This window comes from Raphanus sativus, chromosome 5 (assembly GCF_000801105.2).
Source record: "Raphanus sativus cultivar WK10039 chromosome 5, ASM80110v3, whole genome shotgun sequence".
Taxonomy (NCBI): Eukaryota; Viridiplantae; Streptophyta; class Magnoliopsida; order Brassicales; family Brassicaceae; genus Raphanus; species Raphanus sativus.
The window spans coordinates 5,573,072-5,591,259 of record NC_079515.1 but is presented as its reverse complement, the minus strand read 5'-3'; the positions used below and the strand labels follow the sequence as shown (position 1 = coordinate 5,591,259).

Here is an 18,188-nt window from a genome sequence, read left to right as displayed (position 1 = left end):
CTAGAAGTCTATCGGGTTTTCAAACAATTTTTTAAAAATTTAGACTTAAATACAAAAAATAACAAATAAACTTCTCTATATTTTTTTAACGTATGATTAATTATACTATGACAATGCTGATAAATATTTCATAAAAGATTCTACAATAGACAATTCTACTATCTTATGAGAATACACGTCTTCTGCGTTATTCCGAGCCATCCTATAAAATTCATGTTCGATGATATGTCATGCACCATGCTAAAGACTTCTTGTAAATTTTTCTCCATAATATGCATAATTTGCGTTTTCTGGAGTTTGAACCTCAGTTGGTCTATAAGTATTAATGAATCCTTATTCAAACCATAGGACTAAGGGGGCTTCTACGAGCTCTCTATGTTTATATGTGTGTTCTTAAAAAAATCTTTGAAAATCATTTAACAATGAATCAATACATTTTCTATTATATTGCGATTGTTGTGGTTTTCTTGTAGTGATTTATCAATCCACATAACTCTTTATATAAAGATTGTAACTAATGGTTGATAACTACACATTGCAATGGATAGCTAATAGTTGCAATGGTTAATTCCAAAAGTTGCAACGGTTTATCACCAAATACTATAATCACTAACAATTACAATAATTTATCACCAAAGGTTACACTGGTTCTTCGCTAAAAATTATATTCTCCAACAGTTACACCAATATCTTTAAACATTTTGACAATTTATTTTTAACAAAAGCAACTTTTAAGATGACAAACACATCTTTATGCATTTTAACAACTTCTTTTAGACTAATGCAATTCTTAAAATGAAAAAGAAATAATGTTAAGATGAAAAGATACATACATATATATTTTGACAACATTTTAAAAAAAAAATGTTATTTAACGATGGAAAAACACACCATCAGGATGAAAAGTTGCAAATTTTGAAAATATTTAGAAAATATACATCTTTAAAAATTTTGACATTTTTTTTAGCAATGAAAATTTTTATGATGAAAAGACATATCCTTATAAATTTGAACAACCTTTTAAAACCAATGCAATTTTTAAAATGAAGAAAAAAAACAAATTGTTAATATGAAAAGATACATACTAATATATTTTGACATCACTATTTAAAACCAATACAATTTTTAAGATGAGAAAACACATTGTTAGGATAAAAAGTTACGACCTTTGACATTCATGTAGAGAAAATACACATCTTTAGACATTTTGACAATTTTTTTAACATATACAATTTTTAAAATGAAAAGACACATCTTTGTACCTTTTACTATTTTTAAAACCAATGTAAATTTTTTAATGAAAAGATACATACTTATATATATTTTTGCAATATTTTTAAGACAATGCCATTTTAAAGATGGAAAGACACATTTTAGCAAAAAAAAAAAATGGAAAGACACATATATAGTTATAAAACTCAACCTTTGATATTTTGGAGAAAATATACATATTTTTACAAATTTTGTTAACAAATTAAAAATTTAAGATAAAAAGACACATCCTTATACATTTTATCAACTTCTTTTACATCTTCATCATTTTATTTACGTTAATTACAGTGAACTAAATGCTATAATGGCTCTTATACCACGTGTAAAACTAACTTTTGTGATTTCTATAGTGAAATTTATCTTAAACCATAATCTAGTTTTATTTTTATCCAACCTTAACACTTTGTTAGAGAATAAGAAAGAAACTAACTTTGATCTTATGCTTTTTTGGGTTGGTATTAGATCAATTCACTAATTGATTTCTTATTCGTTCGTTTTTTGTATCTTAAAAATGATTTTTCATGGAGAAAATCACAAATCTATCTTCTATAATTATTTTCTAGGCCAATTTGGCTAAATAAACACGAAACCAAACATATTTGCGGATCTAAACAAAGAGAAAATGGTTTTCGTGCCCTGGATGAACAGAAGCGGGCAGAAGAAGTCAAATTTACTTTGTAGCCCCCGATGTTGGAGGAGTACGTCGGAGGGGATAAATGTTACCCAAATCTTTGGAAGATACGCATGTCTGCTGCTTTGTGTGATAACAAAATTTTGTCTCATATATTTGTGGCAAACATTCCCGCCCAACGTTGTACTTCAAAATAGAATTAAAACACGAAGGCTAAAAAGGAAACCCTAACTTTTTCGGCAATTAATATATGGCTCCGTATGTATCGATTAAATGGTGCTAACATACAACAAATTTTTTGTCCAGGACCCGGTACATAAGCCGCCCAAGTCTAAGAACAACTCAATATAAACATAACTTATCATATTAGCAGAAAAAGAAACAAAACGCCATTACAATGAATATCTTGAATTTATGTGCTGCTAATAACCCAACGGCCGCCAACCATGAAACGAACATAAAAACCAAAATGAGGAAATAAAATAGAACCATCTGCATTGCATGCACCAATAAAAACCAACCGACTTAAACATACATGCAGCGTGACTGTGTATAAAGTATCATTGATAACTAATGTTATTCTAACTAGAAACGGAATGAGTGCAAATGGAATTAAGGGGTTTCAGTAAGCTAGTTCATAAGCTAAACGAAACTAAACCGTACAAGTTAATTTTTTAAATTTTAATATATCCAAATTAAGTAATTGTGTCAGAGATATTTTTTGAGCCATTTGTAATCATCATTAGGTCTATACCTAGCTATGAGGCATCATTAAATGCTTGGATTTAAACTGGATTTTGTCCAGGAAACTCAATCTTCACCTTCTTCACCTCGCTATAAATGGAGGCTACCAGAAACGCAACAATACACAGAAACAACTAAGAAAAATCCAGATAAATTGAAGTCCTGCTGGCAATCGCTTTCTTGAAAGGGATTAAAGGTATATTTTGGAAAAAACTTTAGGGTTCAACATTTACTCCTATCCCGTACGTTAATTGTTTTTGGTCGAGCAAAAGCAGGATAGAAAAAATATAAGTAAGGCCCTAATGAAAAATCTATTGATCTGTTTTTGCAGATGGGAAGGTTGTTTCAGCTCGTTCGCGGGCTATGGTCAAAAGCTCCTGATGGGGTGTGGACTTTCGAAGAAACCCCAAACGTTGAAAGAGACGTCATGATTATCAACCGTACGGACTCAATCGATGGTCTCGTGGAGAGGATCCGTATAACCTTCAGCCTTGGTATCCTAACACCTGTTGCACTTACCTATCGACTACCGCTCTGGATGATGGATCAAGAAGCTCCAAACGCTGCGCCAATCACTCTCACGACCGAGAAAGATGTCGAAATAATGACAAGCGTGTCTGATTATATGCCTGAAGCAGTGGTCTATGTAACTTGTGGCCCTGAAGAAGTCGCGAAATATGATTTCTTATGTAGAACGCCCTTCACTGTTGAGGGAAGAACATACCTCGGAGAGGGAGTAAGTGAAGAAGAACATTGTCAAGCTATACGGGGTAAATTTCGTAACCGAAACCTGTTAACCTGTTTTTAACAGTATTTTTCTGATTTGTAATAACCGTTTGTTTGTAAAAACTTGCAAGATTTGGTGGGAGGGCATCCGATCGTTTGTAGCAAGCACATTCTAGAGCTTATGTTCAACGAACCACAACTGCTTCTTGTCTTCCGTGTGGCTCTTGAAATACAGATGGTATATGGTTTAGAAGACACTGATGATGCTACAGAGGATGTGCCTCAGAACCAAAACATCCCCGGCGATGCCATTATAGATTTGGAAGGAGAGATGCCCTTATCTCCTGATTCGGTTCTCAACTATGATCCAAGTTATGAAGGTAAACCTTTAAGAGTGAAGAATAAAATATATAATGTTAAGTTAGTGGAGAATATTTATATGAGGCGGCATTAGAAATAACATTAGACCGACACATGCGAAGATATACTAAGTTTAAGTGGTTAAATAAACTGATACCCAAGCGAGCTTGTAATTGTAGGATAAATTTTGTAATATTGGATACGGGTATACGGGCCTAACCAATTTTGACTAACCAACAGCTGCGTTCCAATTTTTTGTAGTGCTTTATGGACACCCGATGAGCATTGAAGATCTAGGCAACACACAGCTTGTCTTCGAACCCGGTTCACTAAATCAAAACCCTCCCACAGTTGATGTGCCACCTCTTAACTTGTGGGAAAACATGGAAGCAGATGCTACTTACTGGAATGGCATGCTAGACACAGAAGAAACATATGAAGACAACATAGAGCCAACCCAACTCCGCAATGAAGGAACTGTTGGCCAGCCACTTGCTCCAAACAGGAGGGTTTCTGCTCCACCACCTGCAGCTTTCATTGTTATCGATGACGATGATGACGATTCCTACACTGGCTCATCCTACGAGCTCAAAGACATGGAGATCAATGGAGCAATACCTCCAACAGTTCCAATAGGACCAAATTCGTTGGTGGAAACAAACGGAACCGGAACTCTCTTATCAGGTTCGATTTACCTTACAATTGTTAATAACATATGCATTATACTAACGGAATCTAACGCAATACATTTTGAATAAATAATGTATGAAGGGGAAGCTTCAACCGAGGGTGGAATAAAAACCACAGCTGCCATTCCTAGCAATGTTGTTGGAAGTCCTTATGGTGCATCTCCACCCCCCGAACCGTGTTTGGATCTCAATCTCACAGTTGGAATGAGCAACAACAGGGCTGATCCAGGGTCTCCAATCACCCCTGCCGACTTGGAGTCCGAAGCCGAAGATGGTTGCGGTGGGTTCGATCCCCTCTTTTAGAATCTATCTCATAAGTAATAATAAGATGCCTCCTTTTGATGTGATATAGAAGGGCACTACGAAAATGTTATTTGTCTTTCTCTTTAACGGTACGATGCATATGATATTTTGTAGGCTGGACTTTGTTATGTGAAATATTAATGTGAAATATGTTTATGAAGATTATCACTTAGATGCATATGCATTAACATATGGAGGAAAAAAATGTAGGAAACCAAACATACACGTGTGATGCATTATACAAAGGGAAGGTGTTTAGGACTAGAACTGAGTTCAAACAGGAAATGGCTTTATACGCTATGCGGCATAAATTCTGTTTCCGAACTACTCGGTCAACTCCCGACTGTATGGTTACAACATGTGTAACTAGTTCCTGCAAATGGAGGGTATATGCAGTAAAAATCAAGAATGTGGGCAAGTACGAAATTCGCAAAGCAATTTTACAGCATTCATGTTCCATTGACGACCGAGCAGGTATATATACAGATGATATAAATGTATATATATATATATAAAATATAATTTTTTTTGTTACATTTACGCTCTAAGGCATAAACATGCCAAAGCAGAGTTAAAAGATTTTTGTTACAAAATTGGGAACCTTTAACGAACGTCACAACTAAACAATATGCCTTTAAAATATTATTACTTACCCAGCTTGGAAACACAGGATATGAACAAACAGCTACTCATGCTGTCATTGGAGAAATGATAAAGGCAAGATTTGCTGGTGCCGGTTCTGGACCACGACCAAATGAGATAATGCAACTCATGCTGGGCGATCACAATGTCAGAATTTCGTATTGGAAAGCATGGCGCTCACGAGAAGTGGCACTAGAATATGCGAAAGGGTCATTTGGAACTTCTTATAGATTGCTCCCGGAATACCTAAACAAACTCGTTGTAGCCAATCCAGGGACGCTCGCAGAAATGCATACAAGTTACGATGAAGCTGTGGGGCACAGGTTCAAGTACATGTTCCTTGCACTTGGCGCTAGTATAAATGGATTGAAACATATGCGCAATGTCATTATCATCGATGGGGCACATTTACGCGGCAAATATGCGGGCGCTTTGTTGTCTGCATCAGCACAAGATGGTAATTATCAAGTGTTTCCAATCGCAGTGGCCATAGTCGATGGTGAAAATGACAATGCGTGGGAGTGATTTTTCACAATGCTGTTGAAGTTCATTCCCAACAGCAAGGATGTCGTTTTTGTGTCAGACCGCCACTCCTCCATATACAATGGCATCTCTAAGGTAACACAACAAACCCAAAAAACATGTTGCCATTTATTATAAATTCTCGAGGAATGTCACTTACAAAATCAGGTTGGAACTTGTAGGTATATCCAGAAGTAAGTCACTGCGCTTGCATTCTACATCTGAAGCGTAACATCCGAACTTATTTCAAAAACAAAAACCTTGGATACTTGGTGGGCAAAGCAGCCAGAGCTTTTAAAAGAAGTGAATTTTACACCATTTTCAACGAAATCAAGATGATTAATGCTTCTTGTGCGGAATATCTAATTGGCATTGGGTTCGAGCACTGGGCCAGAGCATATTTCACAGGAAACCGGTACAACATAATGACAAGCAATGTTGCGGAGACATGGAACTCCGTTCTTCGTGAAGCTCGAGAATATCCAATAATGGCACTCTTGGAGCATATTAGAGCTAAACTTATGACCTGATTTGCAGAAAGACGCAATGTCAAACAGGTCGGTAGTGGAAGACTGACAGCGAAGGTGGAAGAGATCCTAGAAACCAATTTTCAGAACAGTGGCGGGATGCTTGTAAGAAGAATAAACTCAGCAAAGTTAGAGGTTAAGGACAAAAACGGGTCTACATATGAGGTTAACCTAGAAGAAAAGTATTGCAGCTGCTATGCTTTCCAGAAGCTCCAAATTCCTTGCCCACATGCCATCGCATCAGCAATCAAGGAAAAAGTTAATATTGAATCCCTTGTATCTAACTTTTACACTACTAAAACTCTGGCGTCAGCATATGCGGAGGACATTGTCCCGATAACCAACGAAACAACCACAAACGGAGAAGCTAGTCAAGGTGGTGTTATGTTCCCTCCAGCAAGCAGACGTCCCCCCGGAAGACCAAGGAAGAGTAGAATACTATCTACCGGCGAAATACGAGTAAGTTGCTTCTATTATCTACGATAAAGCATTGTTTAACTAAACTTTAATATACAAACCATGGTTGTAGATGAAAACTCCAAGGAGAAGACATGTTTGTAGCCGGTGCAAATCAGCAGGACACAACAAAGCAACGTGCAAAGTTGCTATATAAATGTAAGGGCGGCAAAAAGAAAACTCAGGCGTCTCGGATGATGAAGGTGTTTGATACGTATGGTGGACTGTCAATGACAGTAAAAAGAAAACATGTGATGTAAAATATTGTATCCATGTTTGGAATGAGGCAGGAGTGTTCTATTTCCCGAGATTGTAAAATAAATAAGATGACTAATATCGCTTGCTTGGATATATTTGTACCGCAAAGGAAACTACGTAGATAAGATGGAGGAACTACGATAACACAATCGGTCCATATAAGGCAACCAATGAAGTTTGTATATACGGGGAAGCTAAAATTCAACCCAGGGACTTTAAATTTTAAAATGGAAATCCAAATGCTGACGTATACAGTGGACGAATTAGGAAATGATATAATCCAGTTTTTATATTCACCAAGTATACACCTCTAACCCAACATTGCAACGGCTTTGTTAGTAACCAATAAACCTCTAAATGCCAATAATTATATAAATCCAAACTTATATGGCTTCTAATGGACGGTAAAACATCATATTTTAATTTTTATAATATTACACATGCATCGAAAAGATGATAAAGTCGACATACCCAACTTGTGCCACTGATACAACAGAAAATAAACGCATATTTTACAAACGCATAAAAGCGTGAAGCCTAACATTGACTTCGATTATTTAGATAATATTACACATCACACTTGAAAGCTTGAAATATAGAACAACCGCATAGCCTTATTCGTCGTCACTTTTACGGCGACCACAGCACCTCCTCCATTCACTACTCCGAGTCACTTGGAGCCTGAGCACCATCTAAATAATAAAGAAATATATATATGCATTAGTTAGGTATATCTTCAACGTAGGTGAACATAAAATTGCCGAAACTACCTTCATTGTTGACTCCACTTGTTCCACCAGCTGAATAAGAACCATTCTGTCTAGCCTCCTGCTTAGCCTTCTCTAGTTCATAATGGCTCCTGTATATCGCAATCCTTTCTTCCTCGTTAAAAACTTCTTCAAGAATTTCCTTACTTGCAACAATTTCTTTGTCATTGTGACCGGAGAAGACAAAAACTGCTCCCCCAACCGAGAGAGTTGTTCCGCAAAGAAACTGATAATAAGCAACATCTTGTGCTCCGGAGCAAACGCAGAGGACAAGTTCTGCAAACCAAGACCGAATACCCATCATTGCTGCAACGGTATCGGTGGACGTAAGGGTGGTTGGTGGGCGCCTAGTTCCCTCTGGCTCAAGCATCCACATTGGTGGGTGGTATGCAAGCGCTAGGGGTATGTCATCAGTGAGGTTATAACGACCACGGATATTATTCTCCAAATCTTCCAACTTCTCATTTAGTTTGACCATAACAGTATAACCAAGGTCGCTTGGCTTCCTATGAAAGGTCCAATGGCCATCTTCACCACGCTTCCACCCACCATGGAATAAACGAACAGGTAATGGGATTGACATCTGCAATATAAGTGAGGACGAGATATTAACACCAAAGTAAAAACTTAAAATATAGAAAATTAGATCAACCTTCGATTAAATGTTACTCGGTGTAGTATTGCTGTGAGTAGTGTGAGGATGCTGTATAGATGGGGTTGCTATTTATAGAAGCATAAATCCCACAACGAAGAGATAAGATCAACACGCTGTAAAAAAAAATATTTATTTACAATTATCTAGCAACTATAGAATAGGTTTCATGATGATATTCGCTGGAGACAAAGACTAAAGAAATTTGTCATATATGGAAAATATTTCAAATACAACCTAACGTTCCCAACGCGTGCCTGACTTGAAGAGATCAGCACATGGAGATAATGATTTCCGTCTATTACTGTCAACTTTCGAAATTAAAATCACAAATCTGGTTACTCTGGACGAATTTTTTTTCCCGAAGAATGGTTTGGATTAGCATAATAACATCCAGCTTACACAACGTATAATTTCTTGTAAATTCCCTTGGCATGATATAGTTGTATACACCAGTGTGGCAAACGAAATGAACCATTAATAATTACTGTAGGTAACCAAAATATATATACCCACACTGCATAGTATCAGTTGAAATAGAATATAGTATATAACCACCACCTAACACAAAAACGGAGCGTGTGAAGCAACTTATCAAAGTTTGCAGATGTGGCATATGGTATGATATAGGAAATCATTATTTAATAGAAAAACTGCATAATAACGGTGTAAGCCAGAAATTATTCAGCCTACAATTATTTTTGATGTATAACAATACATGCAGCTACAAATAGTTCTCACGTCCAAGCTTACCAAACTACTACGGATTATTACAATAACCAGGACACACGCTACAAATACAAATTCAGAGATACCACAAATAACAATACTAAAGTGTTTGAAAGGTAAACAGAAATGAAATACAACAGCTTTCAGTTACTACAACTTCTCCTTGAACTCATAGGTCAATATAGCTGCACGCTTCCCTTCGGCAGCAAGAACATCTGAAGTGATATTTTTACATGCCTCCATGCCATAAATAGCGTGTCTGCCCATTAGCAACAAAGCCATTAATCCAGAGTCAGCAGGCTTGGTAATCTGCTCCACCGATTTCGGCCGCACAACATCAAAACAGTGGATAATTGACAAATCACCAGAAAGTTGACAAGCAAATCTTGCGAGATAAGGAAGCATTAGGACAATCGGTTTTAACTTCTTCTCCACGACATTATCCTTTAACATTCCATTATTGCTATCCAGAACAGTCAGAACGCCCTCCGAAGCATCAAAGCAAATCCCAACCCAATGGTTCTTTGCAGCAAAGAATGGAAAGTAGTACCTAGTTGGTGGAACCTCCATCGTGTCAGATGTTGGAAACATATCCCTCAATCCTGTTGGAAACATGTATGCCGCTTTATCTAAACTCTTGCAAAACTTTGGGAACGTCCTGTTCATTGCGGCGACAAATTTGGAATCTAGAAATGCAACCCGGTGTTGCCTATCGCCGTCCATGAGATGCATAATCGAGGAACGTAAAACTCGTGTAAGCATATCCATAACCTACAACGCCGCATATACACACAATGCAAAACAATTCACAAACAATACACTTATATAGTAGGAAGTGTAGAGATAGTGCAACTACTATACAACCTTGGCCGGAAAAAACCTCGTTCGCGCGAGAATGAGAGAAATGTCTTTTCCGCTTACAAAAAGTCCTTCCACGTTTACCACCCTGCACCACACTCGGTAGATAGCATATTAGCAGGAACTCAAGTAAAATTTAAGTTACTGCATATCAACCCACAATAAATTGCGAAAAGAAACTTACACTTGGTCTCTGAGTTTTGTTGTGAGCCGCTCATACTTCCTTTCCATCTCTGCTACACTCTCTGTACCAAAAACAAACATCTGCGCTTCTCTAGCCCGCGACATAATGTGGCGACCACATTGATAATCCTCGACAAGACCTAAGGGAAGCCCCCTCTTCCTCTTACTTTTTCGTGTTACTTGTCCTTCTTCAATATTATCTGCAACAGTCGTCTGCAGAGTTGTTTCCCGCTGAGGCATCTCCCTAGCCATCAAATTGCCCGGTCCTTGGTTCATATCCTCCTGAGTTAACCCAAGTGAGAAAGAGGGATAGTCCTCCATATCCCCTTCTTCCCTCCTACGAGACATACTTTTACCTGAGCCCTGACCTTCTTCTAAATTGTCTTCAACGGCCATGGCAGGCGGCGCTACATGCTTATGACCCTCTGGTTGCTCATTATGCCCAATCCTCTGGGTCTGATCCTCCTGAGTAAGCCCAAGGGAGAAGGACGGTTCGAGCCTATGGTTTTGGTTTAGCCTGTTCTCAGCTTCCTGGAGCAGCAAATGTTATTCAAACAAAAGTAAAAATGTGGTTAATTTTCGATATAACCAGATAGTTGAAGTTTTCGCCAATAGGTAGCAACAAAGGACGTTACCAAATTAAGAGCAAACGACTTTTGGCGGGTACGATTCGCACTGCTTGCTGATTGAGCACAATGTTCATCAACCGGCGAACCACATACAAAACCGGAGGCTACATGATCTGTGATGTTTCCAGTCATATTATTCTCCTAAAAAAATTCACAAAGTTTAGATATAGCTCCAAATTACCTACACAACTACTTGTAACTACCAAGACACGTGCATACTAATGTATAGTAAAAGAAAACAAACCTCATGCCTATGATTTACGCGTGGAGGCGTATAGTATTCGCTTAGGTTGCTTAGCACGTTTTGTATAGTATTTCGATGCACATCCGGTTCGGGAGTTATCTTACTTGGATGTCCTGCTGCTGCGTTGGAGACAGGCGCATGAATCTTTGATGCACCAGTATGAACACCTACGAAATCTTTACACATTGCTGATACCATTTCTTTAACACATGTAAGCATTTCTTCCTTGAACTTAGCAAACAAACCATCCACTTGCCCAACAACTTTGCCCTCAATCGCAGCAACAGTCGAACATGCAGACTTGATGTTGGTATCCATTAATTCAAACTTGGGTGTTAGTTGGGCTATCACACGCTCAGCGAGATGCCGCGGATCCGGGTGCTGACCATAGTGGTTGACCGTTTTGGCTTTTCTGCCCTTTACATTTGATGTCGCCACCTCTCGCATACGCTCCACTTCACTCATCTTAACGCCACCACGAAAAGAAGCAACTGTAAACTCCTTGTTTCTTGTGATGCGCGTAACAAGATTGACAACTTTCACATCTTCCTCTTCATCAGACCACTCGCAACAAGAAACATCAATTGGAAGAGTAGGGGAAGCAAGTAGAACACTTGAAACTGAAGCCTATACAAATGCAATAACCATACACAATTTAGAATCTACAGGTTTAATCTACAAATTAACCATAATTTCAGCCAAATCAATCAATATCCATAACTTACATCGCTTTGCTTGTCTACATTTCTGGCATGTGCAGGATTTAGGGTCTGCTTCTTGGTGAACATATCATGACCGTTACGTTCAAGATCTTCGCTATCGGATTCCGAAGATGAACAAATCTCTTGGACAACCTCTGTCAACGCTGGAACCGCTTCAACCATAACGAGCTGTAGCGCAAGTGCAAATCCTTTAACAGCAATTGTATTTTGCGACAATGCTATCTCATCTCTCTCTTTGATACTACCAATCAACATTTGAAATGCAACTCTTCCCCAAGAATAACTGAGAAATTCTCCAAGATCTTCAATCGCTTCAGCATGCTCTCTTGATATCTTCATCTTACTGCTTGTTGGGAGAAGGACAGATTCTAGTATAGCCAAGCAAGCATATTTAATCCGGATTTCCCTGTCTTTTACAATTTTCCGGTAGAGCATCTTGATTACATCTGCGACGGTCACAACCTCCACTTTGCCAAATAAAGCCGGCCAATACGGTTTCTCCACAATTGTTTTCTTCAGTTTCATCTTGGACTTACGAGGGAACTTACCGCAGGGCAAACCAGTAACAATAGCAAATTCTCTTAATGAGAACCTAACCGGTTTACCAGCAAATCGAAACCACGCTTCATACTTCTTCTTCGTTTTAAGCTGCCGGGATAATAGATACCGGGCAATCTACCGGAGAACACTGGTTTCTCTGCAATATCAACTAGTTTCCCGAACGAAGATCCCCGTATAACTTCAATTTCCTCTGCATCTAGAGCTGAGAAAATCCGTTTCAAAGCACTTGATGAGTGGTAAGTTAAAACACGAACGCCAACTGGTTCCTCGCCGGGTGCAAACATCATATCGGGTATTGGCCCCATTTCTTCCTCTTCCGGTGACTCCGGACAATCAACAAGTCGACAAGAAACCATTGATTCCACCAAATCCTCCCCTAATCCTCCAAGTACTTCCTTCGGTTACTCCGCCGAGCAAATACAATAAAGAACTAAAATTCCGATGTTGGGAGATCGGAGGGTTGATGGTGGATGGTTGATAATGAAAGTAAAAGCTGTTTTTTGCAGGTTTGAAGAAATCAATTCGCCATTTACTTCCATATACTGTCATAATTACACTAAATCTGCGTAGGATATTATTCCTCTACCTAGTCACGTTGATAAACTACTATTCACAATATAAGGATATACTTGGGATATCAGAAAAATGCACAGTATGTTTTCGGTCAGCTAATTATCTTTCCTTTTATGTATATACTATGCAATTGCCCTATTTTCTACTGTGTGTTGATTTGTATTATTGTTGTTACCAACACTAAAAACTTACACACTACCAACACTAAAAACTTACACACACATAAGCATCATCAACCATATATATATAGATGTCTATTGTATCTTTATGATCACACCTTCTCATTTGTGTCCTTTTAAAAAAAAAACAACTTTTCATTTGTGTCCTTATAGTTACACATTTTCATTTGCGTTTTTTCATTTAATGGACTTATGGACATGAAAATGAGATATTTACTATTTATATTCTGAAAATGAACAACATATTTTAGACAAAAGATAACTTTTTAAAATTTTATAAAAAAAATTATGATAAAAGTCACATTGTTATACCTTTTTACAATCTTTTAAAACATAATATAAATTTTAAAATGAAAATACACATTTTTCTGAAAAATCACCTCTTTATACATTTTAATTTTTTTTTTAAACAAATGCATTATTTAGGTTAAAAGACATAATTCAACATTAATTGTGATTTCTATTATTAATAGATATATAGACAAACATAAAACGTGGTGTTACACGGATTGTTATAGAACCCATAGATTTGACAATGACAATAAAATATTCATGATGTCATGAAAGTATAGTTCATCGGAGAATTCAAAGCGAGCCATGCAAATCTCAATGTCAATGAACTAAGAAAATCAAGACCATATTCATCTCCTCTTAATTCACTTCCTTTTTGTTTACAACACCTCTTTCTTCTTTTTATTCTCTATATAAACTCTTCAAGTCCTGTTCTCGTTTATCACAGTCTTTCAGTTGCTCTCCTTCTCTCTCTTTTCCATCACCCACAAAAGGGTTTTTTTTTCTGGCACCCATATTCTCGACCTTAAATAACAAAAAAGGGTCTCAATAATAGAAACCCTAATTATCATGGCAGAATTCAAGAGAAAGTTCAGCAAAGGCCATGCCTTCACAAGCAAATGTGTTTCCTTGGCGAAGGAACAGCGAGCTCGTCTCTATATCCTCCGCCGTTGTGCCACCATGCTTTGCTGCTGGTACATCCATGGCGATGAATAGAGACAGAGCCCTTTGAGTTCTCACTCAAATGAACCCACTACATATAACTCTAGATATGTATATTTATATTCCGCTCATCCTCTCCACCTCTTCTTCTTTGGAGCTCCGTTAATGTTGAAGATCTTTGTTGGTGTTGTTGGCTGCATGGTGTGATCCCCTCTCCAAGAAACTTTTGATCCTCTCTTTTCTATTGGTGCAAAACCCTGCAAACTTTCGTTTTTTAACCTAAAGAATCAATCTTGTGGTTTTTTTTTTATTTTTGGTTATTTTGCATCAACCAAAAGAGAGAGACACTTTATCCACCGACTAAGCTGGTGGAGTTTTTGTTCCTGAAACATATGGATTATGGAGAGAGAGACGCCATGGATGATGTTATGTGACAAAAGGAGTTCATAGTATGAAATCTTCTGGACGTTTTTGGTTTTAGTTTCATTTTGACCAAATAAAGTCTCTTTTTGTTTCATCTTATATATGACATAGTGTGTGATCTTTGCCTCTGGTGGTAACCAATGCGAAAATTATATGCACGAGTAATAAAATAAAACTTTTTTTATTTTGGAAATTTACTATTTTATTGACTAAAGCTCAAGAAACTAAACAAAACCAGAACTCATCTTATTTTATTTTACAAAACCAACATCTTAACCGAGTTCCGGTTCAGTCAAGATTTATTCCGGTTCAAAAAAAACAGAGCACTCTTCAAAGAGGGGACATCTGAAGGTCATAACCCGGTGCAAGCCTAACCGAGTTAACATAATCAGTCGGGCAATGATCCGAGAGACCTGGAATCATCAGTCCTATGATCCTAAACAAGATCCTAAACCATCCTTCTTTATAACCAGGTCCGTAAATGAACCCCATCATCAAGCCTCTAACTAACTCCCAAACCGCGTTTACGCGAGCAAGAATCGCAAAACGCATACCGTAAGGGTTCGGATCCGGTTCATCCTCTGCTTTCTGTTGAACATGCAAGAAAGAACCAATCATTAGTTAATTAAGTCCAAATCTAAAAACCTTTGAAGTTTGTTTTTAGTGATGATAGCATTACTGTCTCGTTGTAGAAACTATCATAGTACAGACAGGCTCCGAAATGCTTGTAGAGGAACGTTTTGTCGTCGTAAGGCAATCTAGGAACAAGATCGTTGCAGTACACAACTCGAAAGTATCTATCCACAGGGTGATTCAGTTTGGCTTTCATGAAACTACCAATCTCTCTGTTTCCGATCCTAGGTTGTCCGAACGTGTAAACTCCAAGAAGCCTCTTCATCATCTCCGTCTCATCTTTCAACACCAGCAACGTGGGGAACAGAATCGCCAACGCACCTCCCAAGCTGTGACCCGTGACTACAAACCTGGCGTTTCCGTGCTCCGCAAGCAGACGTTTCAGAGTTTCTCTAACCGCGTAATAAGCGCTTCTCTCTACCATCTCCGGGAGGTTCTTGATACGATTCTCTTCCTTGAAGGATCTTAGCTCTACGAGATGGTAGTCGAAAGTGGGAGTGTAGTCTCTGGTACCTAAACCCATTGCTTCGATGAAACCCATGTGAAGCTTACCCACATTGGGGATCTCATACCAAGAATAGTCGAAGTCAGTTCCCCAATCATCTGCATCAAACGGCTCAGTGCCTCTGAAGCTGATCAGTATCAAGTCTGCATCTTTCTCCTTATCAGTAAGTATAAACACTTGTGTAGACATCTGCTTCTGATAATCTGCAAAGATAACACAAAAGTGTTTGTTCATGTTTAAAAAAAAGTAAACAAAAGTGCTAAGAGTCTAAAACCATCATTAACCCCAGTCTCTTAAGTGGGTTCTTAGCTTCGACTAAGGTTCTTAGTTTTTCTTAGATTTTAAAACTAAGAACTGTCTCTTAAATAAAAGATATAATAGCCGTCTCTTAGTCGAAAAATATAAAAGAAATAAAGAAATATCATATCAAATCATAAGTTAAAAACACCGGCTAAGAGACGGGAGTTAATCATGCCCTAACTCTCACCATTCCAACAATCCAAGAACTCCACAAGATTCATCTGCAGTCATGAAAAGATTGAAACTTTTAATAAAGTTGGAAACTTTATTTATCATCCTCATGAAGTTTCTATTTTTAGACTAAACTTACCTTCCAATGGAGATTCACGACGTTTTCAACAACCTTAGCGTTCTCATACGCAAGCTTCGACGCCATCACACACAAATCCACAAGCCCACGACTTCCCGGTTCGATTTCAACTCTCCCAGAAGAAGAACCGGAACTAACCGAATCCTCCAAGCACACCAACTGTTCGACGAAACTCCAGCCTTTATACAAATCAATCCTCCCATCAAGCTGACCAATCGTACTAACAAAACTCACAGAGCCTCTCTCTGGCACCACTACCTTCGCTGCAACACAATCACAATCCACATCAAAAACTCAAATTTTTTTTTTATATTTCTATCTCAAAGTTTGTACCTTTGATCAACCCGAGAACCAAACCGAAGAAGCCACCATTCGCAGACAAGAGATTGAGCACGAAGTCAACGACCAAACCCGTGTATTCCATTGGTGTACGGAGGAGTCCGATGATCTTACGGACGAGGATCGAGACGACAATGACCCATCGGTGATCATCGATCACCGATGTGGTGCTGATGGAGTAATCATCAGGTCGTTCAAGGAACTTCTTCTTGCTTGTTTCGTTTCCTCTCACACCGTATTGAAAAAGGTCTCTGTATCCACCTCGGTGAGGTCGGATAATCAAGTAGTTTGACCTGTGACCCGAATTTGAACCCGGATCGGGTTCGTTGTCTTTGCGCATGTCTCTTGTTCCCTCTCTTTCTTTGTATCGATCAGATGGAAGGTGGCTTGTAACTCTTTATTAGTGTGTTTGCATGCACTATGACATATGTATATATATCTCTGTTTGTGTTGATTTATGCTTTTATTTGTCACAGAGGCAATGTTGCTTGTCTAGGTTAAAGTTTTTTTTTTTTTTTTTGAAGATTAAATTCGTCAATTTTTACTCTCACTTTTTTTTTCTTTTTTTTTGTTGTATGTTGTCAGTCATTTTTATGTATTAGAGTTGGCAAAATTAACATAAACAAAAAAGAATCTAGTTTGGAAAGTTTAATTCGTGTCCAAAACAAAAACTGCACTGCTCAATGCACTTTTTATTTATTTTTTGGCATCCAAATGATAGAAAGAGAAGCTTATTGTTCACCTACCATTCAACTTTCAGTTGAGTCTCTGTTAAGGAATGTTTTCTTCTGATATGTTCAATGCTTCGTAATAACTCTCTGTTTGTTACTCGTTACGCTTTTATATTACTTCAAACTTGAAGTACGTAGTTTCCTTTTTTGTTCATTAGGAGGAGTTCAGGAATACATCCAAGTACTCTTCTGAGTCAGAACCAACATGTGCTAGTACCTTAAATACGGCGTGAAGCATTCTCCCCACTACGAATTATTCTTCACGACCATTTCTTTAGTCTTAATTCAGGCCGTATCACTGCTGCAGTTTTCATCTCATATTTTAGATACCACTCTACTTTCTTTGCTACTCTAAATCGCTAGATGCTACATATAATTTCAAGTTTTAACGTTGGATATTTGTTTGTGTTCTTTCCTATAGAAAGTTTTTCAAAGAAAAGAAAAAGCTATAGAAAGTCTTGTCATGAATCAAACAAAATAAGAGCTTGCTTTCTTCACGTTTTGTATAAAGAACACTTGTTGGATAAACAATAGTTATTGAAATAACATGAGCAAAATATAACCTGATTTTTACCACAAAACAAAATATTACCTGATATTTAAATATAACAGATCTATCTGCTTCCTTTTTGTCTATTCATCGAATTTTTCGTCAACTATTAATCGATGTAAAATGGACTAATGCCAGAGAATGAAAAAGACCAAATGAAAATTTCTGATAAACGCGGACACGTGTACGTGTACAGAAAGTGGGCTTCGATAACAA

The 18,188-nt window shown here is 37.7% G+C and overlaps 4 protein-coding genes across 4 annotated transcripts; 1 reads left to right on the top strand and 3 right to left on the bottom strand.

Annotated features, from left to right (window-relative positions):
- The first annotated feature begins 6,224 nt into the window (after positions 1–6,224).
- LOC108858034 (uncharacterized) lies at positions 6,225–7,029 on the top strand. The gene is made up of 3 exons (XM_018632024.1): positions 6,225–6,354; positions 6,427–6,875; positions 6,946–7,029. Exons 1-3 carry the CDS (start codon positions 6,225–6,227, stop codon positions 7,027–7,029), a joined length of 663 nt encoding a protein of 220 aa, XP_018487526.1.
- Positions 7,030–7,530: 501 nt separating this feature from the next.
- LOC130512726 (uncharacterized) lies at positions 7,531–8,607 on the bottom strand. Its single transcript, XM_057010997.1, has 3 exons — positions 8,550–8,607; positions 7,901–8,480; positions 7,531–7,822 (listed from the first exon to the last, which is right to left on the bottom strand). The coding sequence occupies exons 2-3, from the start codon at positions 8,478–8,480 to the stop codon at positions 7,791–7,793; spliced, it is 612 nt and encodes a 203-aa protein (XP_056866977.1). The 5' UTR covers positions 8,550–8,607; the 3' UTR covers positions 7,531–7,790.
- Positions 8,608–9,428: 821 nt separating this feature from the next.
- Positions 9,429–12,831, bottom strand: LOC108858033 (uncharacterized). Its single transcript, XM_018632023.1, has 7 exons — positions 12,520–12,831; positions 11,918–12,457; positions 11,193–11,819; positions 10,955–11,089; positions 10,321–10,850; positions 10,143–10,224; positions 9,429–10,049 (listed from the first exon to the last, which is right to left on the bottom strand). The coding sequence occupies exons 1-7, from the start codon at positions 12,829–12,831 to the stop codon at positions 9,429–9,431; spliced, it is 2,847 nt and encodes a 948-aa protein (XP_018487525.1).
- A 1,938-nt stretch (positions 12,832–14,769) lies between these two features.
- LOC108859958 (triacylglycerol lipase OBL1) lies at positions 14,770–17,092 on the bottom strand. Its single transcript, XM_018633857.2, has 5 exons — positions 16,686–17,092; positions 16,353–16,615; positions 16,230–16,263; positions 15,284–15,945; positions 14,770–15,192 (listed from the first exon to the last, which is right to left on the bottom strand). Exons 1-5 carry the CDS (start codon positions 17,029–17,031, stop codon positions 14,935–14,937), a joined length of 1,563 nt encoding a protein of 520 aa, XP_018489359.1. The 5' UTR covers positions 17,032–17,092; the 3' UTR covers positions 14,770–14,934.
- Positions 17,093–18,188: the final 1,096 nt, after the last annotated feature.

Excerpts from the sequence above, each read along its gene's own strand:
- LOC108859958 (XM_018633857.2), bottom strand. The coding sequence starts at position 17,031 with ATGCGCAAAGACAACGAACCCGATCCGGGTTCAAATTCGGGTCACAGG. Across the intron at positions 15,946-16,229 it reads GTTCTTGGATTGTTGGAATG|ATTATCAGAAGCAGATGTCT; the intron begins GTGAGAGTTAGG and ends TTATCTTTGCAG. Across the intron at positions 15,193-15,283 it reads ATAGTTTCTACAACGAGACA|AAAGCAGAGGATGAACCGGA; the intron begins GTAATGCTATCA and ends CATGTTCAACAG.
- LOC108858034 (XM_018632024.1), top strand. The coding sequence starts at position 6,225 with ATGATTAATGCTTCTTGTGCGGAATATCTAATTGGCATTGGGTTCGAG. Across the intron at positions 6,355-6,426 it reads GACATGGAACTCCGTTCTTC|AAAGACGCAATGTCAAACAG; the intron begins GTGAAGCTCGAG and ends CCTGATTTGCAG. Across the intron at positions 6,876-6,945 it reads TATCTACCGGCGAAATACGA|ATGAAAACTCCAAGGAGAAG; the intron begins GTAAGTTGCTTC and ends CCATGGTTGTAG.
- LOC130512726 (XM_057010997.1), bottom strand. The coding sequence starts at position 8,480 with ATGTCAATCCCATTACCTGTTCGTTTATTCCATGGTGGGTGGAAGCGT. Across the intron at positions 7,823-7,900 it reads AAGTGGAGTCAACAATGAAG|ATGGTGCTCAGGCTCCAAGT; the intron begins GTAGTTTCGGCA and ends TTTATTATTTAG.
- LOC108858033 (XM_018632023.1), bottom strand. The coding sequence starts at position 12,831 with ATGGTTTCTTGTCGACTTGTTGATTGTCCGGAGTCACCGGAAGAGGAA. Across the intron at positions 11,090-11,192 it reads GCGTAAATCATAGGCATGAG|GAGAATAATATGACTGGAAA; the intron begins GTTTGTTTTCTT and ends GAATTTTTTTAG. Across the intron at positions 10,225-10,320 it reads ACAAAACTCAGAGACCAAGT|GGTGGTAAACGTGGAAGGAC; the intron begins GTAAGTTTCTTT and ends AGTGTGGTGCAG.